At 47.4% G+C, this 26,293-nt stretch overlaps 1 protein-coding gene across 2 annotated transcripts in view; it reads right to left on the reverse strand.

Annotated features, from left to right (window-relative positions):
* MYO5B (myosin VB) overlaps positions 1–14,674 on the reverse strand; it is a 342,952-nt gene extending 328,278 nt beyond the window's left edge. The window contains exon 1 of one of the 2 annotated variants that reach the window (XM_086682946.1): positions 14,218–14,674. In XM_086682946.1, coding sequence (XP_086539072.1) covers positions 14,218–14,244 — 27 coding nt within the window. In that variant the 5' untranslated portion in view covers positions 14,245–14,674. The remainder of the gene's footprint in view (positions 1–14,217) is intronic. The other variant, XM_086682945.1, reaches the window with a different exon arrangement.
* Between the last annotated feature and the right edge of the window lie 11,619 nt (positions 14,675–26,293).

Consider the following 26,293-nt stretch of genomic DNA (forward strand, 5'->3'; position numbering starts at 1 on the left):
AGCCAACATCTTGAAATATCCTTGCAACAAAAGCCAGATATGCCCAGTGCCAGAAAGGGCTAAAGACAGACACAGGTGTCTTAGTGTGCCATGGTGGGCCCTCTTCTCAGTACAATCTGGAGCAAAGCCCCACGATTCTAAGCAATGCAACAGTTAGGTCTGGTACTTTAAGGTGGAGAGAATAGGTGGCCTTCAAAACGAAGGCCTTCAAGACTCCTTTTGTTCCCTCTCCACACCTGAAAAAGGACACACACATAGCCATAGAGCCTCCCCAATACTGGTGGCTTTGCTAGTTTAGGACCCAATCCAAGGCTGCCGGCCCATGTAGACGGACTAGAGCCAATGAACCAGCACCCTCGTAAGCCTTCACACTTCACCCTTATGTTGCCCCACACTGAACTACAACTTCTCAGAAGACCTAGCAACTCCTAGGAGAGGATATAAAATGTTCTTTTAGATCAGCAGACATCTGAGGGTTGTACTAGCTTCCCACCCATTTTACAGTTAGAAGCCTAGAGGTTGAGCAACTGCCAGAGGTCACACAGCTGGTAAACGGGGAACCAGTACTCAAACCCAAGCTTCGCCAATCTAAAGATTATGTTCTTAACTTCTATCATCCCTGTTCCACTTATGCCACAGTTAAACTAGGGGCAGTAACACAAAATTCGCCATCTTCACTATTTTTAAGTGTAAAATTCCGTAACATTAAGTACATTCATGTTGTCCTACAACCATAACCACCGTGCAGCTCTAGAACTTCTCATCTTGCAAAACTCAAGTTCTGTACCAATGAAACCTCTGATCTTGACTGTCCCCTCCCTCCTGCAACCCCTATTCTACTTTGTCTGAATTTGACTCCTGTAGGTACCTCATAAGTAGACTCCTAGGATATTTGTCATTGGTCATGCCCTCAAGGTTCACCCAAGATATAGCATATATCAATCTCTTTCAAAGCTGAATACTCCTTCATTGTATGGATATTCCACATTTTGCTCATCCATTCATCCATGATGGCCTTGCTTCTGTCTCGACTATTACGAATAATGCTACTCGGCCCTTTCTTATACTGAGTGGCTAACATCCTGCCTGATGCATAGCTGGAGGAAAGAAGCTTCAAAGAGCAGGTTATGAAGTCAGGTAGAATGGGCTTTCCATTTGATCATCCAAAGATATTAGGGCTATTATACTTGTTGTAACTTTGAGGCAATTATACACCCCTGTATTGGTCTTAACATACAGATCTTTTTACGTATATATGAGACTAAGTCAGTGTAACTATAAAATTTGATGAACCTTTAGATTTTAAAATCAAGCAGACCAGAAGGACTACATTCAAATCAGTCTTTTCCTGACAGCCGGGGTGGCTCTACACCAATCCATCACGGAGATCATCCAAAGTCTAGCTCCTGAGGACAGCTAATTGGAGGCCCCACAAAACCAGCACCAATGCCTACAAGTCACTCAGTCTGTAACAAGAGTGAAGGTCAGCAAACACCTACCTCACTCAACCAACCTGGTTCTTTGAACTCTTGCAGATCTCCAGGAAGACCTATCTCCCAGGCATAAGAGATTACCACCATACAAAAGAAAAAGAACACATGCTATTTGAAGCTAAATTCGAAAGGCATATCGAGGAAATAGCATTCATCCAAATAGATATGATCTGCCACATTTGTCATAAAGCCCATCACATTTCGAGGGCATTCTCATCATTGTGGTGCACACAGCTTGTTACCCAGTTCCCCACACGTATGCACACAGTAAAGTGACAGAAGGGCAAGCAGTTCAAAGCCAAGAAACACTGGTTTCTGGCTGAGAAACCATTTTCCTCACTTTATAAACAGACACTAGCCCTCAATGAGTGTAGGCAAATTGAGAAGGATTAAATCTGAGATAAAGCGATTTATCCCCTTTTAATGCACTAATACTTTCTTAGAGGTTATTCATACGATAAACCACCAGATTGGAAGAACACAAGGTCAACAGACTACTTTACAGGGATGGGCTCTTCTCTGCCTCATGCACAGGCCGGGACCTCTATCCTGGCAGGTAGAAGATACCGGAACACTTGTTGGCTTAGTGAACTAAGGGAAGATTCATCTTCAGATAAAGATGAAGGATCGCCCTTTCTGTGTGAGAGAAGACAACTCAGACTGCATCTAATTTTTCTTCCATGACTCATCGAGGCTTCTCTGAAAGCCATCTGCTTTGTTCGACCTTACGTTAAGAATGGAGAGAAGTGTTTGCCCCCACTCCACCCCTACTCAGGACTCAGATCTGCCGGAGACTGTTAAAGGAGGTAATTGGGAATAAAAAGATAATGCGTTTAATGTAAAGCACTCACTTTCGGAAAGGCAAGAAATTTAACAGCATTGTGCAGATTAGGATATTCCAAAAAATGAGGCAATTTTATATCAGCATTCATACCCACAAATGTTACTTTGCTGTTATTCCACATTCACACCTTGTGCTAAGCCTTTGGGCACAGTAACAAAGAAAAACATTGAAGTATCTCCTGATGGGCTCCACACTCCTAGGTTCAGGCAAGTGCCAGAGGCAACAGATGCGCCTTCCACTGTGTATCCTAAGCCAAAAGCCATGCCAAAAGGACAGGGGGCATGTTACAGTAAAGGTGGGTCCTTAAGGAAGGGGAAAAAAAGAAAAGCCTTTCCTCAAAGCGACATGGCCCAGAAACAGGAGGGGAGTACAGCTAGGCTTTAAACCAGTTCAATAGCATTTACTGATTTTCTACAGTATGCAAAAATCGCATCTTGGGAACAGAGGGATGGGAGAAGATTCAACCTACATCTTGAATGAGAGCAATCTTGCCAAAATACACACTCAACCATCAATTGCACATGCATAAGAAATCCAAGATTAACTAGCTCAAAGGTTTATTATAAAATTGGACTTTGTAACTCATCCTATTTTTAGTAGAATCAGTGGGACATGTAATTGATGGAGCACAGTAACAAATGCCTGTGAACTCACCATGCAATCTAGCAGACTGCTAAACTTCCCACTACCATTTCTCCCACTCTATGCCCCCCCCCCCGGGTTACTATGGTTGTTCCTCCCACTTTCCTCATCCTTCAAGATAGTCCATTTTGCTAATTTCAGAAGTTCATAGAAGTGATGTCCTTCCATATGTAATCTTTTCTAAAGCACCTTAAACGATACTAGCCACATATAAAAGGAGATAATACGTTGTAAGCATGCATCACATCATTGGCAAGATTGCACCGGGGTCCGGTGGCCAGTTACCGAAAGAGAAATTAAATCCCAAGTGAATGTCCAGGGCACACCAAGTAGATAGAGTATTCGTATGGTTTTCCAGCTCAAACAGTTTACCTTTTCATCTTCCCCAGAGGGGACCAGTACCCACGTGATTACATATGGAAGTAGAATTCTACTGCCCAGTATGTTTACTTGTGGAGGCTGGTCTCTAAGCCAGAGGACCTGAATGTGGTACACAGGATATTAGAAGGAAAGTCTCTGAACTCCATACAGAAAGCATCTGGATGTTCTTAACTTTTAGGATTTCACATCACAACACATTTGAGCTTCAGAACAGAAGCTCTGAGAAAGATTGTTAGCTTTTCTTTTCTTGATGGGCCTCTTCATTCCTTCCCCCAAACTTCAGCAAAGGAGAGAAAAACCTACCAGGCCCATATCAATCACTCCTAGGAGGGCAGTCATTTATGAGCCAGTAGAATACATGTTAAAAGGACCATTCTGAGCCACTAACTCAGAGCTCAGATCTACATGCTTGATCATTTCCACAACAAGTTAATATGTTACCGGTGCTTCCCCATGCCAGGATCCAGACAATACGAGGACCTCCCTCCTGGTGTCCAACCTAAAAAGCCCCTAACTTGGAGGCAGCTTCTGAAAGTGCTTTGACAAAGCCCCAGATAAGCACCTACAGTTACGGTAGAAATGGTTTGAGTCCTGGTTATCTTTCTGTAAGTTGCTCTCCTCAGATGCTGGAGGAGACACCTGGTCTGAGACAGCCAAGTGGACAACCTGAGAGTTAAGAGTGTTCTGTTTGCAAGTAACTGCCCAACCAACAGTGAGCAGGGCATACTCCTAACCGAGAAGGCTTTGGACTTGGCTCTCCAATCTTAGAATGAAAAGTTCAGTAGACACCAAGCATGGTAGGTAAGAACATGCTCCCGCTATGCAGTTGGGGGAGGGGAGATGGGGCCACAAAGTGCCTGGAAAGGAGCAAACAAGCGGTTACAGTTTATAGTTTTACACTGCTTGAGTGTCCCATCTTTCGTTCCATTTAGCTCTGGAGAATGTGAACTTCTTTGAGAGCATGAAAACAAAGGAAAGCCAATGATGATCTTGCCTGCATTTGGGACAGTGTGAAGAAGCACCAAGATGCCCATGGGTTTGAGGGTGGTGGTAGTAAAGGGAAGAAAAGCACTAAGCTCCTAAAAGAATGAACTACAGGGTCGGATCATCCGCCCTGTTTCTGCAGTCAGACCATCCTTTTGGCTCTGGGGGGATGCTCTGCCACTGCGGGGGGGGGGGGGGGGGGGGCAGGACAGTGCTAGGTAGAAATTACCCATGTGCCCGACTCTTCTGTACAGAGGTTGCAGACCCACCCTCAATGAAACAAAACCTCGTGGAAGGCAGTAGAGGCGAGTTGGCAGAAGCTAGCCCTTGACCAGACACCTGGGGGTAAGGTCATACTCCACCACCCAGGAGGAGTATAGCTTCGGGCAGGTCACATAAGCCCAGCTCCCTCACTTGTTATGAGGAGTTACCAGTGAGTTAATACGTAGCACTTAGAAATAACCTAGCTCCTTCACCCATGTTGATTTTTGTGTATAGTATATGGGAGATATTTGCAAATGACTGATCAGATAAAGGGTTAGTACCCAAAACCTATGAAGAACTCAAACACCCAAACAAATAATCCGGTGAAGAAATGGGCAAAAGGCATTAACCGACGTTCTTCCCGGAAAGACATCTAAATGGCTAACAGACACATAAAGAGATGCTCAGCATCACTCACCACAGAAATACAAAAACACAACGAAGTACCACCTCACACCTGTCAGAATGGCTAAAATGAACAACTCAAAACAACATATTGGAGAGAACGTGGAGACAGGGAGAACCCTTTTGCACTGTTGGTGAAAATGCAAGCTGGTGCAGTCACTCTGGAAAACCATATGGAGGTTCCTCAAAAAATTAACTACCCAACGACCCAGCAATTGCACTACTGGTATTTATCCAAAGGATACAAAAGTGCCGATTCAGAGCATATGCACCCCAAATGTTTACAGCAGACTATTGTCAATAGCCCAATATGGAAAGAGCCCAAGTGTCCATTGACGGATACATACACACACACACACACACACACACACACACACACGGGAATATTACCCAGAGATCAAAAAGATCTTGCCATTTGCAACAATGTGGATGGAACTAGAGGGCATTATGCTAAGTGAAAGAAGTCAGAGAAAGACACATACCATAGGATTTCACTCCTTCGTGAAATTTAACAGATGAACATAGGGGAAGGAAGAAAAAAAAAAAACAGGAAGGCAAATCACAAGAGACTCCCATACAGAGGGGAAAAAACAGGGTTGGAGCAGAGACAGTTGGCAGGATGGGCTAAATGGACAATGGGCATTAAGGAGGGCACTTGTTGGGATGAACCTGGAGTGTTCTAGGTAAGTGATGAATCACTGGGTTGTACTCTTGAAACCAATAACACTGTTAACTTTAAGTGGAAATAAAATGGAGATATAAAAAAAAAAAAAGACACCCGGTCCAAAAAAGACTCCATAAATTAGTCCATAAATTAGGACTCTGAATTAGTGTTTTCTTTAGGTAAATACCCAGCACTGGAATGACTGGATCACATGGTAATTTGAGAAACTTCCATAGGTTTTTCCACAGTGGCTTCACCAATAGTTCATGAGGGTTCTTTTTTTCTCTACTGCAAGGTTAGTTAGGTTTCCGTAAGTTAGCTATCCTAGTTTTCCACCCCCCACCCCATTATAGAGCTCAGAAATGTGCAAGCTCTAAGTGGAGAAAATGCCAATGTGCCTTTTAAAAAAATCTGTATTTTATCCTGAAAATTATGGTTTCTGTAACTTATTTCTAAACTTATTTAATATTACAAATACTTAATATAAGGAAAACTACAAATGAGCACACTAAGCAGAAGCAGCTCAATCCTCCAGTGAAAATTAAGTCAAAAATGAAACCTGTGGTGTAAGTTTAAAAAGAGCAACAATGGTGGCACAGGGGCAGCTCATTTAGCTAAGCGTCTGACTTCCGATTTCAGCTCAGGTCATGATCTCACGGTTCATTAGATCAGGTGCATCAGGCTCGGTGCTGACAGCATGGCACCTGCTCAGGATTCTGTCTCTCAAAATTAAACAAAAACAAAACTTAAAACAATGGCCAGTGCTGGGGAGGGTTGAAGAAACCGATCCTTTCTTTTCTGGAAGCTCCTGGTCACCTTGAGGAGGACTAATCGTGCATGCCAGTAGTTCTACTTTTAGGAACATGTCCTAAGCAAATACGTGAAAGAGGCTCCAAGAACATTCTGCAACGTTTTTAACACCCAAAAAATTGTAAACAATTCAATGTTCATTAAAATTGGAACAGTAATCATGGGAAGTCCATAATATGCTGTATTGTGCAGTCATTAAATGATAGTTACTTCTATATGCTACAGGAGGGGGCCATAAAGATCTGGAGTAATACGTATGCCATGATCCCATCTTTAAGTAGATCTTGTATCAGGCATCACTGTTTTATTGATGTACAACAGCAACAGAGCAAACCACACATGGAATCTTAAGTTTTCTAGTAGCCATGTTAAAAATAGGCCAAATGCTTTAAGCCCAATACACCCAAAGTATTTCAACATTTCATCGACCTAAGAGTATAAATGTTGTTTTACATTGATGTTTTGTACGGTCTTAGAAATCTGAGCTCTTTTCCACTTCCAGCTCCTCTCCACTTGGGCCGGCCTCATTTCAAGTGCTCAGTAGTTCCCCCACTGAAACACGCAGGTCTGAAAACTATACATTAGCTAAGAGCAGCTGTTTCTGGAAATGGGGTTGATAGAGCCTTTGCCTTTCCCCCTCCCACATTGTAGGAATTGTTTCAATAATCATTCGTATCCACAGAGAAAAAGGGCATTGTGAGAAATGTTTAATTTCCCTCAAAAACTCTAAGGCACAGTTTAAGTTGAAAACTTCTTTCAAACCACTCTTTGCTCCTTCCCCAAGGGGTGGTGGGAGAGTGGAACCTTTTATTCCCATGCCTTGGTTGTCTACAACTTAGACTTATTTGAAACCATTCTTCCCTTTCTCCCTCATCGAGTCCCCTCATGGCCAATGCTCCTGCAGAATGGCAAGGCTTAGGAGAAAAGGCCACCACCCAGCACTGTGACTCAAGGGGGACACAAGCTGAACAGGTGCTACATCCATACAGCATGCCAGACACTGCACGACACAGTCACTTTACATCTTAGAGCACATGATCCTCCAACAGTCTTAGGACATGGGTACCATCCCAGTTTGATAAATCAAGGCTCAGAATGTACCTGTTCCAAGCTGTCAGAGCTTAACATGTAATTGCATACTCAGAACCTTCCATACCAAGATCATGGCCAGAAGCCAGGACTGTCCACACCAAGGTCATGATCAGATATTTAAAAAAAAAAAAAAAAAAAAAAAAAAAAAAAAAAATCACACCAAGATTTGTATCTTTAGAGAAAATTCCACCCATCTTTATTTGTAAGAACCCCAGATCTTAACATTTCTCTTCTAAGGTCCTAGATTCTCAAAGATACGTTCCACTTAAATTTATTATTACTCCATGGGCACCTGGGTGGCTCAGTAGACAAAGCACCCAATTTCAGCTCAGGTCATGATCTCCTGGTTCAGGAGTTCGAACCCAGTGTCAGGCTCTGTGCTGATAGCACAGAGCCTGGATCCTGCAGCCCCCTCTCTGCCCCTCCCCCTGCTGCTCATGGTCTAACATCAAGTCATAAACTTCAAGGTCATATTTGACGCTCTTCCTGCCCTTGCTAACATTTGTGGAGTTCTAGGCTCAATAATCCCAAAGTGGCTAAAAAACAAAACAGGCATACCAAGCAATACATCTCAGCATGTAAATCCCTCTCAATAGAAGGAAACTGATAGACATCACTCTAACCAGGGAATCAAAGTGATACCATCAGAAATGGGACACAAGGATATCCCACATCTCCTGAAATGCTGCACTAAGCCCCATCACTTCTGATATAATCTTAGCAAAAATTCAAAAACCCCATGTAAGCAGGAGAATGTATCAGAGTCGCCCAAACTGAAGGTCATTCTGCAAAATAATGAACCAATACTCAAACTGCCAAGGACATGAAAGAGAAGAAACCAAGGAACGGTCCCTAATTGGAGATTAGGGGCACTAAATGCTCAGCAAGATGTGGAATCCTACAAAGGACCCTGACCCAGAGAAAGATCATTAATGGAAAAACTGATGAACTTCCAATAAGGTTCATAGGTATGCACCGTATCTGGACTGTGCTTATGTGAGGTATTAACGTTAGGGAAATTTGAAAAAATGCACGAAGTCCATGCTATTTTTGCAACTTTTCTAGAAGTCTAGAGTTCGCTCATGATCAAGAGTGAAGTTATTACTATGGCTACTACCCCAAAATCAGTCTTGCTCACCCCTGCTCCCATGCTTCCTACTACCCTCCCATGGTCCTCTGAGAACACCCTCCTTCCAGTCACCATGCCACTTCAAGTCCTGTTCATTCAAGGCCAACTCACAACCCACTACTACTAAGTCTCTCCCCACAACTGCAGCCCACCTGACCACTGCCTCCACCAAATGCCTTGAACAGGATCTGCGCTCTTCCCACAACACATGGCAACGCTATCTTGTTAACTTTGTGCATTGAGGCTTCATTGCCTGATGACCACGCAAAATGTTTGTGCAGACAAGCCCATCAGAATACACATTTCCCTTTAAGATTTTTTGAGACACAGAGGATGGGAGTGGGGGAGGGGCAGAGAGAAAAAGACAGAATCTGAAGCAGTCCCCAGGCTCCGAGTTGACAGGACAGGTGGACTCCGTTCAAACCCATGAACCATGGGATCATGACCTGAGCCAAAGTCAGACACTTAACCAACTGAACCACTCCGACACCTCCCTTCACTCCCCTTTAAATGGGCTGTTTAACGTGGTTTGTGGGAATCTACTAAAATGGGTCAACTAGCTCAACTGATACAGGTCTACCTTCAAAATTACGTATAACAAAATACACAATCACTTGGGGAAGGCTGGACTTGGACTTAAAGGTTGTGTGCAGTCTATAGTTGACCATTACCACAGAAAATACTGAAGAAAAACAAAAAGCCCTTGCCAGACCTTAGAAAGGATATTTAGTTTCTACTCAGAGGTGCCTTAAGCCCTCTAAATAGCAAGTGAATGCCAGCTCTATTAAAGTGCAGTAATAGACTTCAACCAGACATGGGGTTGTCAAAAAGCCTTCTGAAGGGTGGCCATCCTGCAGCCAATGAAGTGAAAGATCAACCAAAAGAAAACTGGAGAAAACCAGCAGCTAGAATCCAAGCTTTCCCAAGAGGTCTGAGTTGGGAGACTTGGTGTCAGCAAAGGGCTACAGAGAAGTTCCAGCAGGACTTGGGGGCCGGGGGGGCAGGTAAGGAACCAAGAGACAAGCCCTCAAGTAATCTCTTAAGTAGAAGGCACAGTGCTGAACATTGGAGGCTCTAAAAACACGTTTGCTACGGCCTCTGCCCTCCAGGTGCTCAGTCTAACTGGGAAGAAGGCACAGGACCAGAACCACGGACCATGGGAGATAGGGCAGGGCAAGCTCGCTCACTGCACACAACTAATACAGAACATACCATGTGAACCCAGTAACAATTTGCATGCGAACTCGAATTCCGATGCTCGCAGCAGAGCTAGGAGCCCTCTGCCTGTAAGGCCCATCTGATGAAGGGGAGCGGACAGGAAAGGGAGTGGGAGCTAGGGACTGAATAGCAGCAAAGGGTGATGCTGAGAAGGGAGGAGGGAGGCAGGAGCTACTAACAGCCTCCATGCTTAGCTTCACAGGACCCTGAGGAGGCCAGAGTCTTGAAGTTTCTCACCATCCACGCAGCCAAGCTGCAGGGTTCCCCCAATCAGATCCTGAAATGAAAGGAAATGAAAACTCCGATTCAGGTGATCCAGTAGGCAGTGCTCCCAGGGGAAGGGAGTGGAGACAGAAGGAAAAGAGAGCAAGCAGGGGTGTGATATTCAGCAAAGTTCATGCAGAGGAACTTTGGCTCAACCTCCACGGCTCTAGAAAGAGCACGGGCCGCACCTTAGGGCAGTCCCTTTCCTGAGGTTGGGGGGCATTGGAAACTACAACTGTTACACTCCCTTGATTGAAGGGCTGTGCCTAGGTTGTGGGGGTGGGGAGGGGATGGATTCTCAGGTAGCAGGAACCTTTGACGGAAACACAGGTGCCATCAGGAGTGAACAAGCACCAGGTAGTGTCCAGAAGAGTCAAGGGTCGACAGAAGAACACTATCAGCACTTAATGTCTCTACCATCACTGCTGTTATTGAAATGTCACCTGGGAGCCTAAAGAGTTTGAATCATTAGCGCCTCCACCAGTGGGTACAGAGGAAACAGGAGGCTCCTGAGACCTTCCAGACACTTGGGAGAGACCTGCACTACTCAAGGCAAAGGATAGGACAAAGCCACCATTAACACACACAAGGTGGCTCCACTAATAAGATAGCACTCCAACCACTTCTCTGAAACTACTTATGGGGGGGCGGGGGGGAAATCAAGAAAAAGTCATTGGAGGATGTTGGTTTCAGTCTGGCGATTTCCCACTCTGCTAAAAATCAAAAGCAGCATACTGAAAGAATGATGTGAGAAATATTTAAGTTTTTCCACCAAGAATAACCCTTCTATAAAGGGTTTTATAGGAAGAAGTTATTCAGCCTGAGAGATTTTTTTACTTCAAAGTCAGATTATTTTCCGCAATTACCACAATCAAGTTGTACCTCCCATGCTTGCACGTGTTTGGGTGCCTTCCCGGGACAAATTCACCCAGGTTTCCAACCCACAAGACAGATTTGTCACGTACGTGCCATTTGTGACAGGCTCACCCATGGTCAGCTCCAACTTTCTGGAAGAGTAGTTAAGGCTGACTCACCTTGACATCACCCTTAAAATGTCTGCCATGGACTTTAATTTTCTTTTCCCACCCAGAAAAGCTTCACTACAAAGGAAGCCAATTTCTCAAAGGTGAGGTATGCGGTCGTCTGAAAACAGGTGTGCCCTTGTTAACACAAAGTGCCCTTTGCCAAGGGCTAAAAACTCCCAAAAAAAAAAATCCACACAACATAAGAGCCTCCAGTTGGAGAGATCAGATAGGCAAAGAGCAAGACCATAGGAACTTGGAAGCGTTTTCTTAGTTAGGAGTAGACGGAGACATTAAGTTCTTAACTGAAACTGTACTTTCAGGTTAACTTACGCACTTAAAGATTTCATTCACAACAGGATCTTCCAACTAGGCCACTAAAGCAACAGGTATAGTCAATAAAGGGCTTTAATATTTCCATCCCACTTATAAATGCTGTTGACATAATGGATAATGATTTCCATCATGCATAATACATTAGAGTGCGTGCCTGGATCCAGCATTCATCACGTTAGACTAGCCTAGCAAGTTAAGAGGAAGAACATTGGCTATTTTAATACACCAAAATGAACAAATCATCTTCCTAAGAAAATGAATGAGTAGCAGGCACGATTTCTCTACGTAATTGGTGATTCATATGCATACTGAGACTCCAGCCTAGCAAATAGGGGGATAATGGTTAGGAAACAACGCAACAGCTTCTCATAGTAAGGCAGAAGTTGTTTAACTGACAGAACTGCTTAGAGATTCAATCTGGAAGCCACTAGGTGGGCCACAGAAAGTCTCAATTTCAGATTCATAAACCTGGACACGATTAAGAACTAGAAACCCATTAATGGCCAGGTAAAGCCCCACCCCACCCCTAGGAAGGAATCCTATTTTGAGCTACATCCAACCCTCACACCCACTAAGCTACTTTGACTTGTGTATCCTCCCAATCGGTTTTCCTAGAATAGTTCTGTCTTAAGTACAAGCCCAGAAAATTACACTCTAACTTTACCTCAGACTCCCAACTATTTCTAGCAATTAACATGTAATACACTCACCTATAACGCACAATATATTCATTTTTAACAAAATTGAGTGTTTTCCCCTGAAAGTGTGGTCTATTAAAAAAGCAATCCAATATGGTTTTTCAAGATCACGGCTTCAAAAGTTACAGGTTCATTTGATGATTCGCTTCACATGATACAGCAATTACCTGATGAGACTTTGATACATTGCAGGTATAGCCCGTTGAGGCGCTTGATTTGGCACTGTATCTCCATGCACTTCAGGGTGTTAAAGCTTTGGCACTTTCCACTCCAAGTTTTTCCCCCACCTCGCTGGTATCCAGCTTTAATCCAAGTTCATGACAACCCACTGAAGTGAAAAGCTGGAAACTGGCGCTTTGAGGTCTCCTCCCAAGACTCATCACAGGGGTAAAGCAGGCGGGGCGCCTTTCAAAGCCAGAAGTGCCAGAGATTTTCACCAACCTCCCCCACCCCTTCCCTGCAGCTTACATTCGTTTCCAACGCCTCCCAACCCCCCCGCCCCTTCCAGAAACTGTAGCCCATCTCCAATTGGGGCCGAGAACCAAGGCGGGGGTTGGGGGGGGTGGGGTAAATGTCGGAGGCTCCCACAACCCCACCTGGGTTACAGTCTCTGCAGCCACTTCCCCGGAGTATCAGCCCAGCTAGGTTCCATCATTTTCCGGGAGAAGTCGGAAAATTCGTGGAACAAAAAGTAGCCAGCCCACCCAGCCGCACAGCTCGCTCACGCGCGGGGCACCTAGCAGCAAAAGCTAGGTGAGGATGCGGAAGTAGTTCTTCCTCCTCGCCTAAACCTGTCTGCCGGGGCGTGTACCCTGGCAATCGCACACCCACGCGTGCACACCTCCCCCCGCCCCCCCCCCCACCCCACTCCGCACGTAGACGGGCGCACAAAACACTGTCAAACGGGTCACGGCCCCGGAAAAAAAGACGTGCAAGTATCTAAAACTTACTGGGGGGAGGGGCACTTGCTTAAAGGCCCAGGCCCCTCAGCGTCCCCCCCAACCCTGAAGCCTGAGCGGGCCCGGCCTCGGCGGCGGTGGCTGATGCTGCTGCACGGCTGTGGGCGCTCGGGGAGGCGGAGGCGGAGGCGGCGGCTGGTCCTTAACTTTAAAATAACTGCCGCGGAAGCAGAGCGCCTCCACCCAGCCGCACCTGTTCCCGACCGTGGGGACCGAGCCCCGCACAGCCCTTCTGACCTTGAAGGCATCCTGGAAATCCACACTCCACCCCCAGGTCAGCGTTACTCCAAACCCTTTCCTAACAGTTACTGAGGCCTTCCTGGTACCCACGCAGAGGGACCACCTCCGGCCGCCCACCCCCGGGAACTTCAGAATTCGCTCCCCCAGGATCGCTGCAGATCCTTTAAAGCATCTCACTTGACTCATCGCTTAACCTCCACCTCCCACAAGCTACCGGGCCCCTCACAGCAGGGTGGGTCCCTTTTCCACCTCAAGTGTGCGAACACCCCCTAAACTTCGGGGTTCCCCCCCCACTGGTGCCCCGAAGAAAGCCTTAGAGGGACGCCCTTGCGAGCTGGCGCTGCAGGGCAGCTAGAGCGGGGTCCACCGGCAAGGTGAGGGGGCGGCAGCGGAGCAGTCCCCGCGCCCCAGGCTCCGCGCTGGCGAGGACGCCCCCACGGACCGGGAAAGTCAGCGGGAGAACCGCGCGAGGAAAGCGACGGCAGGGCCTCGAGGAGGGGTCGACAGCCCCGATCACGGGCAGAGCCGAGGTGCTGCCGGGAGCCGCGGCGAGTCAGCGCAGGGCGCTCCCGGAACAGCCAAACTTTCTCGGCCACCCGAAGTTCGGGACGCCAGAGAGGAGGCGAGGGGAAGGCTACCCGGCGGCTCCCGTCGCCCCCCACCCCCCGCCTCTTCAGACTGCGGGAGAGGGCGCCCCCCGAGGGCCGAGGCGGCCGGGAGCGCGCCGCCCTCACCTGGGCCGGCGGGACCGCAGCGCGCGGCCCGTACTCACCTGGCCGTAGAGCTCGCTGACCGACATGACCCCGCGGGCCGGTCCGAGCCCGGGCACCGCGCCTGGCGTGTGGCCCTCGCTCGTGCCCCGCTGGGCGGCAGGTCCCGACTCCTCTTCGCCCGCCGGCTCTCAGTTCACGGCCGGCCCGCCTGGCGCCATCTTCCTGGGCCGGCCGAGAGTTTCCCTGTCTCTTTCCCCTCGACCTGCCCCGCCGGCTTCCTGGAGGCGCCGCGGCCGGCTCGCCCTCGTCCAGAGCGACCTTTACTCCCGCGGTGGCGGCGCAGCTGCGGCCGGGCAGGAGTTGCGGGCGGGGGAGGAGGCGGCGCGGCGCCGCTCCCCACTCAGGTATGGGAGGAGGTGCGGGCGCCGGAGAGGGAGGGCCGGAGGCGGAGCTGGCGGCCGGGACGCTACGGCCGCCGCCTTTGAGCCCTGCCGTGGCCGGGCTGGACGCGCCCTCCCGCGCCCCCGCCGCAGCGGGGTCCACGGGGCCGGGGGCGGGGCCGGGCGAGGAGCCGGGGCCGGCTGCCCCCTGCTGGCCGCTGAGCGCACGCCGGGACAGGTGCGCGCAGGGTGCGGCACCTGCCACGCCACGCTCCCGAGGCTCGCGGGTTGCGACCCTGAGAAGCGGGGCAGGGATAGAATGGAGACAAGAAAGAGGGAAATTGACAGGAGGCGAGGGGAGAAGGAGCGAGGGAGTAGAGGAATAAAGGGGAAAGTCTACGGCTGAAAGGTTCCATACGTTTTCCTCCGACTTTACGTGGCTGTATTCAACATTCTCCTTCTCAAAATTCAGTTGTCAGAGGAGATTGTAGAAGGGGATTCGGATATACCAACGGTGGCCTCCATCAAACAGAGCTCCCTGGGCTGAAATCCTTACTAGGAGAAAGGGGAATATCTGCGCTGTTTGCCTGTTTCATCGAGGGCTTCTAACTAGGCTCCCCCCACCCCCCATCAGAGGACTGTGGTTTTTCTAGAAAGTCTTGCACTTTCTCCTTTCTCTCTTAGATGCACTCCCCATTCCTCTAGCTGCTTTCTACCTCATTTATTGTCGCCCCTGCTAGGGACGTGTAGTCTGCCAGCTTCAGTCCCTCTTCAACCTACAGCAAAAGATAAGCCTCGGCCAGAAAGGAAAAGAGCTGGCCAGGTTTGGTGAAGGGAGAGTGCGTGCTGTAGGGGAAGACGGTCTCAGCGTTCTGAGGATGGTATTCGTACCTGGATGAGGAATTTCCTCTGAGGGTGAGCTCTCAGGCAGAACAGCCTTCCATCCCCGCTGCAGAAATTGTTCTGGAGCCGCTGGCCCTGGAAGAGGCTTCTTAAACTCTTCCCACTTAAGACCTTCCCACGTAGAATGCAGGCTCTCCATTTAATTCACCTGTCGAGCCCTTCACAGCTGTGCCTCTTCAGAGAGAATAGCCCAGGGAGTTTTACCAGTACCAAGGAAGGCATCTTACCCTCAGGAATTCTGATTTATGGGTGAACAGTGGGACCCTAGTATCCGAAATTTGTAAGCACCTCCACAATGCTAAATGATTGTACTCTCAAGGTTGGCAAAGGCAGTGACCAAAGTTTGGAGAATTCTCCATGGATTTGAAATGCAGCTCTTCATATCACTGACAGGAGCATAAAGGAAATGGCTCCACCACTTCTCTCTCACTCAAAAATCTGTGTGCATAGTTTCCTTTCCTATTCTCTAGTAGCTCTCAAAGTGTGGCCCCGGGGCTATCAACATCACCCGGGAAGTTGTTAGAAATACAAATTGTCAGGACGCAGACGAACTGAATCAGAAAGGCTGGGGGTGGAGCCAACACTCTTTTCCCACCTCTCCAGAGGATTCTCTCCTTTTGACTAAGACACCCCCTTTGCTAGGCTCAGTCCTCACCTCTGCTTGGGACCCCATTGGCTTCTCTACCACCATGCTTCATCAGTGGTCCTGCCTCTATCAGCACCTCTTTCTCTGTTCTCCTTTCCTGCGAAACTTCGCGAGGTACGAGCTACCAGCTGGCTCCACTGACACAAAGTCCTCCATAATTCACCTGTTCTCAACACTTTCTGCACTTTCACAAAAACAAATGCCTGGCTCCCACTCCGAGAAATTCTGATTTGATTTGTCTGGGGTACTGCCTGGGCAAAAGGATTTTTAAGAGCTCCCAGGTAGTTCTAATGATAGCCAAAGTTAAGAAATGCTGCTGGAGGGGTGCTGGGCTGGCTCAGTCAGAAGAGCATCCGACTCTTAATCTCTGGGTTGTGAGTTTGAGCCCCAACTTGGGTGTAGAGATTACTTAAATGAATTTTAAAAGCTTTAAAAAAATTGCTGCTTTAGTCCCTTTCTAAGTGATTCCACCACCTCCAACCTATTGACATTGCCTTCTCCCTCTGAAGCATGGCGTGGTAATTGACTAGGTAAATTGCCTAGGTTAACCACCTAGATTAAACCATCTCCTTCCTTACCATGTATCATTTTTCTCCTTTTGTTTTCCCAGCCTCTCTCACCATCCCTTTGCCATGTCCTTTTCTAACTCTGCTTTCTGGTTCTTCAATAAAACTGTGGCCCATTTTCTGAACCTCTTCTTCTCCACACCCCCCATTTTGCCTCTCACAGCATTGTTAACTCTCAAATCTAATGCTAACCTTACCATAGACCCACCTTTCCACCTTCCAGATAGACAACACCAGTAATACCACTAGGACCTGGCATTAACCTGAAACTCATTTGTTTCCATCCTTCCTCCCCACCTCCAACCTGGTTCCAACTTTCTAGCTTCAATCATACCTGGCACAGATGAAAAAGCTCAGTTCATGCTGACTGAACTGAATCACCTCCCTGAGGAGAATCCTATTGTTGGCCAGGGCGTTGTGAATTTCTAATCGCACAATCAGATGTGGTCCTTCCCTCCTTTGAATAATAATAAAGACATTTTAAAACATACCTTGTGCCAGAAAATTTACCAAGTGTCTTCCTCTGTGACCTGTCTGGTCTCAGCCTCAGAGCAACCCTGTAAAGAAAGCGTGGATAATAAATCTCTTTCACAGATGAGCAAGGTGAGGCTGGTGGGGGAAACATTCTAGGTCAGAGAGCAGACCCTCAACTATATCTCTAGAGCCTAAGCGTTTGTGTTTATGCCCGTGATTCCTTAATGTTAATGTATAGCAGGATTAAGGGGTATCAGGGGGTGCTGACTCAATTGGTCCACATGTAGTCCACGAGTCTGTGTGTTTAATAAATACCCCAGCTGGTGTAGGGTTCACAGAACTGAATTCTCCCAATAGGTAAGTGAGTGAGCTCGGAAGTAGATTCCTTGCCAGTTGAGCCTCCAGACTGGGCTTGAAGACCACAGCCCCAGCTGATTCTTGGATTGTAGCCACGTGAGACACCCTCAGGCAGAGGATTCAGAAAAGCTGTGTCTCAAAGAAATGGAGCTAATAAAGTCTATGACCCGCAGCAACTGTGAGATAATAAATGTGTGCTGTTTGGACCCACTGAGTGTTGGGGTATCAAAATGCTGTGGCAGTTAGAACCCACTGAATCCATTTACAAGGGTGCTATGACTGTTTTATTTTGAGCCGACAATAGGTACAATATGCCAAAAATTGCATCTTCTGCAACTATTTAAAACTTCTTAAAATTTTAGTTATTAAACTAAAAAAATGTGGAGACATACATGGTCTTTCAAAATCCCTTTAGAAAGTCTGAAAGCAGGAAAGTCTGAAGCCCACCAAGCAGAGGGCAGCCTCCTGAGCAAACTCCCCAACTAGGCCTTTATTAGGAACTTAGGACTTAAAGTGGTATTAACCCAGGCCCCTGGCTGGCTCAATAGAGCCTGTGACTTGTGAGTTCACGCCCCACGTTGGGCTTAGAGCTCACTTAACAAAAATAATAACAACAATAACAATAAAATGGCATTAACAGCCTTGATGCTGTGGAACGCTTTGAACTTTGCAGTTTCTTCAGGGTCGTTTCTGAGTCTTTCTGGGGGCAACGCAGACTTATTTTTCACCTGTTCTAAGTTAGCACTCAGCCCATGAGGGATTCAGCAGTGACTTCTGATCCCCCTCCCCCATATGGGTGAGACCCTGACACAGGACCCAACCTGGATTTCTGCACTCTTAGGTGGGTGGAGGCGGGTGGTGAAGAGTGTGGGAGCCCTGCCATGTGGGGATAGCTGAAGATAATGTCAAGGAGAGGTGGAGAGAGAAAAGACTGAGGGGCTTTCCACTCCAGGGACTGAGGAATAGTGAGGCCAGGTGCCCCAACCAGAAAAATAGGGACATCATAACTTAAATAATTTTCAAATACTTAAAAATCTGTCATGTGAAAGAGAGATTAAGCTGGTTCTGCGTAGTGGAGACCACACTCAGACCACAGGGAGGAAGTTGATCCAGGACAACCAAGAAGATTAAGCATAACATTCTAATAAGGAAAACTGTTGAAGAGAGGAACAGGCCTCTCATGAGGAAGCGAGTTTGCTGTCCCTGGGATAGTTCAAGCAGAGGCTGGACTATCACTGTCAAGGTTGCTATAAATTCTGCCACTGGGTGGGATGCTGGACCACCACTGGGTGGCAGGGATGGTGTTCTGATGGCGTGCCCTCCGTCCACCTTGGCTCCTGACACCAAAGGGGGGTTCAGGTCTGTTGTCACAAATGCAATATTGATAACATCAAGGGAAGAAAAGCCCCATCTCAAAGCTTGCTCCCTGGGAAGGTTTGATATCAGTCCTGTGCAACTGGTAAGACTGTAAATCCTTTGTTCTCTTCAGTGGGGGTTTCATTGAAAGCTTGACTTTAATCCCAGATGGAATGAAGGGTTTTGCTTCCTACTAGACAAGCTGACTGCTGCATTCTTTTCTTAGGGGAAGAGGGAGAGAAAAAGGTGGAGTTTACACTTTCCTAGGACCCCCAAAATCTCTGTTCATAGAAGCTGTTCACGTGGCCAAAGGCTGTTTATGTAAATATCTGTCATGACCAGCCCCCCCTCCCCAGGCCAAGAATGGAATGGCATATCTATTGGAGCTTGAATGGAGAGAAGAGAGGAGAAAAATGAGGTGGTGTGGATCAAAGAAAATGCAAATGAAGAGCCTGCAAGCCACGGTCTGCACATCCGCTCTGAGCCTCTAGTCCTCTGGCTGCCGCCCCTCAGCCTGGCCTGCTCTCAGGGAAGCAGAGGCAGGGTCTCTGCAGAGAATGGCCAGGGCCTACAGTATGTTTTATCTCCGGCCTCTTGCGCCCTCTTCTGGACACTTTTCCCAACAGCCAGTTTTATTTTTGCTTTTTCTCTCATTTTCTATATTCCACAATTCCTTGATCTTTGGCAGTCACAACTGGAAAGACCTCAAAGAGATTGATGTCCATCCTTCTCGTTTTATAAGTGAGAAAACAGACGCCCAGAGAGGAGGCGGGACCCTCCCGGAGCCATACAGCTGGTTGGCTGCCAAGAGGCCTGTCACTTCTGGCAAGAACTTGGAAGTTGAGGCTCACGAGCCCTGCCTGAGTAGCAGAGAATTTCACTCACAATCTCTCCCCACCTGCCTTGCTCAGAAAGCAGACCCTTCAGTCCATATCACTCATTAATAAATCAAATTTGAACCATCAAACAGAGGTCTGGCTGGGCGGGGTGGGGGGTGGGGTGGGTCAAGTTTCTACCTGATTCCAAAGGAGACTTTCCTCACATCCTGAGATAAAGTGAGGGGGAATCAGAGCCAGGAGCTGTCTGAGGATGGATTTCGGGGCTTCTGTTAATTACACAATCTTGGAAGTTAATAAAGCCTGCTTGGAAAATGCCATTTTCAAATCCTACTCATTCTTTAAGGCCGTGATTCTCCATCTTAGGGACACACCCAAATGACCTGAGAATCACTTCACAAAGGCTGACCCCTGTATCTCAGAAGCTCCAATTTACTTCTTCTGGGGTGTGTTCTTTAAACACTCCCCAAGTAATTCTAGAGCGGAGCCAAGGTCAAGAACCTCTGCGTTACAGCTACCCTATGACCCATCTTCTCTAGGAAGCCTTCTGGCACTACATGGATGTGTTTCTACTCTATTTGGTGCCAGAGATGGGCAATATCTATAATATACTTTGAAATACTTCAGTAGACACAATCAGTTTGAGCTTGAATTCTAGGGGTAGGCTGGTATTATTCTGTTATCAGGAAATTCCTGCTATCAGAAATTTACATTCCAGGGTGGCCAGGTGGCATATCAGAAAAGGCCACATTCCATAATTTGGGGATTGGCCAGAGACACTCCCCACCCTTGCTAAAACAAGCCACAGCAAGAATCCTGAGTGTTCTGGAACCTGCATCATTAGGGAGGGTAGCCAAGCCTGGATCCTAATTGCGTCCTGTGTGCAGCCAATGGTTTAGGAGGATTTCTGACTGTGTAACGCTGACTAGAAGGCATAAAATCCTTCGTCTGAAATGTCAAAATGCATGCAGGTAAACCTCCCGGGCCCCTGCCTTACAGGTATGGTCAGAGCTGTTAAAAGGTCAGAGCCCTGAGATTTCATCAAGCTTACAAAGCCAGTTGTAGGATTTCTCTACCTACTTTGCCAATGAAGGCTTGTTTAGTAAATGTCCGTACATATGGCAGAACTTGAACAGAAATGGCCTTTATAACCTGTAGCCACCACCTCAAGGTTGGACAACTGTTATCTACCAAAAAGAAGCTGATTGCGATGGATGACCAGATAAACCTGGATCATTTTCTAACTTTGAGCCTTGTATATACATTTCTGATTCTTCTTTAAAAATATTGTGGGAAATAGGTTCTCCTTACATAAATCGTTTAGAAAAAAGCTTAAGGGGGAAAGCCACCACCACGGGGTCCAAGCGCCCGAGGTTAGCTAGCTCGATATTGTAATGGGATCACGAGTAACTTGTTATATCACCTGCAGGAAATTACTTTCCATCTGGCATCAATGTACCTTGATCACAAACTCCACTTGCCCCCCCACCCCCGACCCTTCGCTTCTTACACACACAAATTAACGATTACTGTCTCATTATTTTCTTCACGTTCACCACGTGGGTAAGAGCTTGTTTTCTTCAATTCATACCACGTGGGTAAGATCTTGTTTTCTTCGCATTCACCACGTGGGTAAGATCTTGTTTTCTTCACATTCACCACGTGGGTAAGATCTTGTGAGCTCAATAAATAAGGAGACGAAAGGCCTATTTGGGGCTCTTCTCCCGACATTAGTGTCTCTTGTATTCAATTCCACGTTCCCTCTTTTGCTGGACAAGAGAGAACTCCAGACTCGTAGCCTGTGACACAATATTGGTGTAAATGTTATTTATTAAACACCCGCTATGTTTGAGGCACCCTACGAGAGACTAGATGTTTAGACACAAATAAAATGTGTTTGGGGGGCTCAAACATCCAGCTGCCTTCCTGACTTTTCCACACATATGTCTCAGGATATCTCCAACTTAACCTGTCCAGAACAAAAATCTTGATTTTTATCTGCCACACACGTTCTTCCCTCAAATCTTCCTCATATGGATGTAGGACTTCAGCATCTACCATCAAGACAAAACCCCAAAGTCCTCTTGGTTCTTCCCTTCCTCTCAGCTCTCAGTTCTAATCTATCAGCAAGACTTCACAGCGCAATCTCCAAAGCACGCCCCAAACCTGCCACCTCGTTCCATCTCTCCTGCCACCACACCCTTAACCAGGCCCCAGCCATTTCCTGCTGGACTCTTCAAAAGCCACCAGATTGGTCTCCTCATTTTCATCTATGCTTTTGACCTCCTCTCTTCCTGTTCCTCTCCTTCCTTCCATCCTTCCTTTCTCTTTTTGAGACAAAAAAAAGTAAAATTTACTTCATGAAAGCTAAAATAGATGTTGCAATCAGTTCACCTTATTTAAAGGAGAGCATCTCAGGCCTTTACCTGGACCTCCTTTTCCCTCTTTATTATTTTTATTGAGATAAAATTGGCATACGACATTATATTGGTTTCAGGTGTATGCCGTAATCTGAAATTTGCATAAACCACAAAGTGATCATGGTTACTATTCATCACGTTTAACCGACTGAGCCACCCAAATGCCCCTTTGTGGAGTTTTTAAAGGCAATTTTCTTCCCCAGGACATTGAAGGAGTGGGAAAAGATTGAAAAATCATGAAGTAAGTGTATTAAAAGTCACAACATTATTTTAAGTTTGAATACTTAATTTATACTTGGATTAGGGATTCCAAGACCACCTTCAGGTTTGGTGATTGCCTAGAAGGACTCACAGGACTCAGCAAAGCTGTTACGTTCATGGTTTTGGTTTATTACAATGAAAAGATACAAACTAGAAATCAGCAAAGGAAAAAGGTGCACAGGGTGGTGTCCAGGAGAGAGCAGGCACAAGCTTCCAGTTGTCCCTACCAGTGGACTAATAGGGACAGCACCTACGTCTCCCAGCAAGGATGTGTGACAACATGTACAAAGTATCGCCAAGCAGGGAAGCTCACCCAAGCCTCCAGGGTTATTACTGGGGGTCAGTCACCTAGGCATGGAGTGCCCACTGACTAACTGTAACTACCCAGTCTCCAAACCTTCCACCCCTAAGGTGAAACTGACACAGCATGGTCAGGCCCCAGGTGAAAAAAAAGCATTCACCACAAACCACATGGATAGTATGAACCCCCTGGGACGGCCCTAGGCCCCAGCTATACAAAGACACTCACTCCCAGGCAGAATTCCAAAGACCCACAGGTTATCTCCCAAGAGGTGATCAAGAACCAATTTTCTTTGGGATGTGAAAGGTTTGAACACCCCAAGTCTTTAACCCTTTACGATATGATCCGCCAAACAGAATGTATTATCATTTTACGTATTTGCTTTAATGAAGCAAACACTATCATAAGTAATATTTTCAAAATCTATTTCTGGACAAAGTTAACCATTAAAGAAACACATCAAAACATATAAATAGGGACACACATTTTTTCCATTGGCCTTGGGTTCTTTTTTTTTTTAATTTTTTTAATGTTTATTTATTTTTGAGAGAGAGAGAGAGAGAGAGAGAGAGAGATAGTGCAAGCTGGGGAGGGGCAGAGAGAGAGAGGAACTCACAGAATCCAAAGCAGGCTCCAGGCTCTAAGCTGTCAGCACAGAGCCCAATGCAGGGCTCGAACTCACAGACCGTGAGATCATGACCTGAGCCGAAGTGGGACGCTCAACCCACTGAACCACCCAGGCGCCATTTTAATGTTTATTTATGTTTGAGAGAGAGAGAGAGAGAGAGAGAGAGAGAACGTGAAGGGAGGAGGGGCAAAGAGAGAGGGAGACACAGAATCCAAACCAGGCTCCAGGCTCTGAGCTGTCAGCACAGAGCCCAACATGGGGCTGGAACTGATGGACCGCGAGATCATGACCTGAGCTGAAGCCAGATGCTCAACCGACTGAGCCACCAAGACACCCCTGGCCTCGGGTTCTAATATGACCCAGCACAACACCTGCCAGATCCTTTCTTTAAATTCTTGATATTTAGGGATGCCTGGGTGGCTCGGTTGGTTAAGCATCTGACTCTTGATTTCAATGCAGGTCATGAGCTCGTAGTCCTTGAGATGGAGGCCCACACTGGGTGGGGAGCCTGCCTAAGATTCTCTCTCTCCCTCTCCCCTCCCTGCTCACGCACGCACACTCTCTCTCAAAAAATAAAAAATAGGGGCGCCTGGGTGTCTCAGCTGTCAGCTGTGCTGACAGCTCGGAGCCTGGAGCCTGTTTCTGATTCTGTGTCTTCCTCTCTCTCTGCCCCTCCCCCACTCATCCAGCCAAAGTCTTTACAGTGGCCTCGGGTCTCCACTCCACTCCACTGGCATCTTTTGGTCCCTCACATACCTCATGGCCAGTCCCCCGGTAAGCCTTTGCTCTCCTCCCCCTCACCTCCTCAGGGTTTTCTCCAGGAGGCTTTCCCTGCCCACCTCATTTAAGGTTGCAAGTCCTATTATGATTCCATATTCCCCAGCCCCTCTATTTTCCCCATGCTGCAATCATAGTCTAGCATAGTATACCTTTTCCTCACTGATTTGTGCATTGTTTCCCTCCCCTTGGAGAATGCGAGCTGTTTGATTCTCTAATCCTTAAGGATGTCCTGATCTTTTTTTTTTTAATTTTTTTTTTTAACATTCATTTATTTTTGAGACAGAGAGAGAGCATGAACAGGGGAGGGTCAGAGAAAGAGGGAGACACAGAATCTGAAACAGGCTCCAGGCTCTGAGCTGTCAGCACAGAGCCCGACACGGGGCTGGAACTGATGGACCGCGAGATCATGACCTGAGCCGAAGTCGGACGCTTAACCGACTAAGCCACCCAGGCGCCCCAAGGATGTCCTGATCTTAAGCATGATTCTTCCCAGTGGAAGTGAAAGTGGTGGTTTGGGTGACTATTCGCTCTCTGAGGCTGCCATAACAAAGAACCACACTGGGTGGCTTAACACCGTAGAAATGTAACATCTCTGGAGGCTGGAGCCCAAAATCAAGGTGTCAGAAGGGCAGCGCTTCCTCTGGGTCTCTAGGGGATGACCCTTTTTTGCCTCTTCCAGCTTCCGGTGGTGGCTGGGGACCCTTGGGGCCCCTGGGGTTGAAGCTGTGTGACTCCGGTCTCTGCCTTCATTGTTACGTGGCATTCTCCCTGTGCATCTGTGTCTCTCTGTGTCCTTTCCTCTTTGTATAAGGACACCAGTCATATTGGATTAAGGGTCCACCCACTCCATCCAGTATGACCCATCTTATGTAATTACATCTGCAGTGAAACTATTTCCAAATAAGGTCACATTCTGAAGCACTGGCTGTTAGGACTTCAACATATCTTTTTGGGGAGACGTAATTCAACCATCACAGGTGACACCTCAGGATGTCCTTGTCCAGTGGCAGTTCTGTCCCATTAAAGGAAAAATGTGGGGCTGGAGCTGCTATCGTTTATGCAAAACAAAGTCTTCCTTGTCATCCTCACCCATTTATTCAACATGCTTTTACAGAGCCAGGCATTTACTAGGCACCGGAGACAACAAAGCGACAGGCAAGACCCCTACCCCAGGAAGCAAACCAGGCTGGTGAGGAAAACCAAATGACGACACTGGGGAGTGGTGGGGCCTTGGACCGGCGGGCGCATGGGCACAAGAGAGCGTGCACCTCCTTTCCAGGGCCTTTGGCTAGCAGCCACCTGCTGGAGCCCCAGTAATATTTGCATCCTCAGCCTTGACAGCTTAGGAGTGTGGGGAAGCATATCATTTAGCATTTTATTTTTATGCTTTAGCTAAAAGTTTATGGTCTGCTTCTGTTTCAACATGTGTTACTCCATAAATCAGGCTGTAAAATTCTCACAGATATAAGGTGATTTTGACTCAAGCATTTTGCCATTCCTGCTCTAGCTGGTCTTAAAGCTCATTCCACAAGTGGTCAGGGCAGTAACTGTCCAGCCCCAGGCTCCCCACTGCTCCTACCTCCGGTAGCACTCACAAGCAATCTCACCCAGGGGCTGCGACCAGTTTTAAGCCCAAAGTCGATGCATGGCCTTGACTTGGTCTTGACACTCCTTTTGCCTTGAACTCCAGTTCCAGTCACTGGGATTCTGTTTTACTCCTTACAACCAAGCCTCTGTCACAGTCTGGTTATAGGGCCTGAACCCTCCTCTTGCCCCGGTGGACTCCTCTCTGTTGGAATCCCCATGTTGTACCCACACTTCCCCAGGAAAAGCCTCGGCTGGCCCACCAGAGTCTTTCCCTGGTCTGTGATGCATCTTTAAGCCCAGGCCCCACGCCTTCGTCCAATTTTTGCAGCACTTCCTCCTGGATGCCCAGACCTGCCTGTATCTTGCTCCCAGATTCCCAATGCTGTGATCTACTCACCTGCCAGGATTCCTCCGACTCACCGCAGGGACCTTCCCAGACTTCCTGCTACCTCCTGGGGGATCTGTTTGGTTTGGCCGTCAGTGGTTCTTTTTGTGTGTGTATGTGTGTGTGTGTGTGTTTATTTATTTTTGAAAGAGACAGAGCATGAGTGGGGGAGGGGCAGAGAGAGAGGGAGACAGAATCCAAAGGAGGCTCCAGGCTCCGAGCTGTCAGCACAGAGCCTGACACGGGGCTCGAACC

The sequence above is a fragment of the Puma concolor genome, chromosome D3, assembly GCF_028749965.1.
Source record: "Puma concolor isolate L17-30 chromosome D3, mPumCon1.1.hap2, whole genome shotgun sequence".
Classification (NCBI taxonomy): domain Eukaryota; kingdom Metazoa; phylum Chordata; class Mammalia; order Carnivora; family Felidae; genus Puma; species Puma concolor.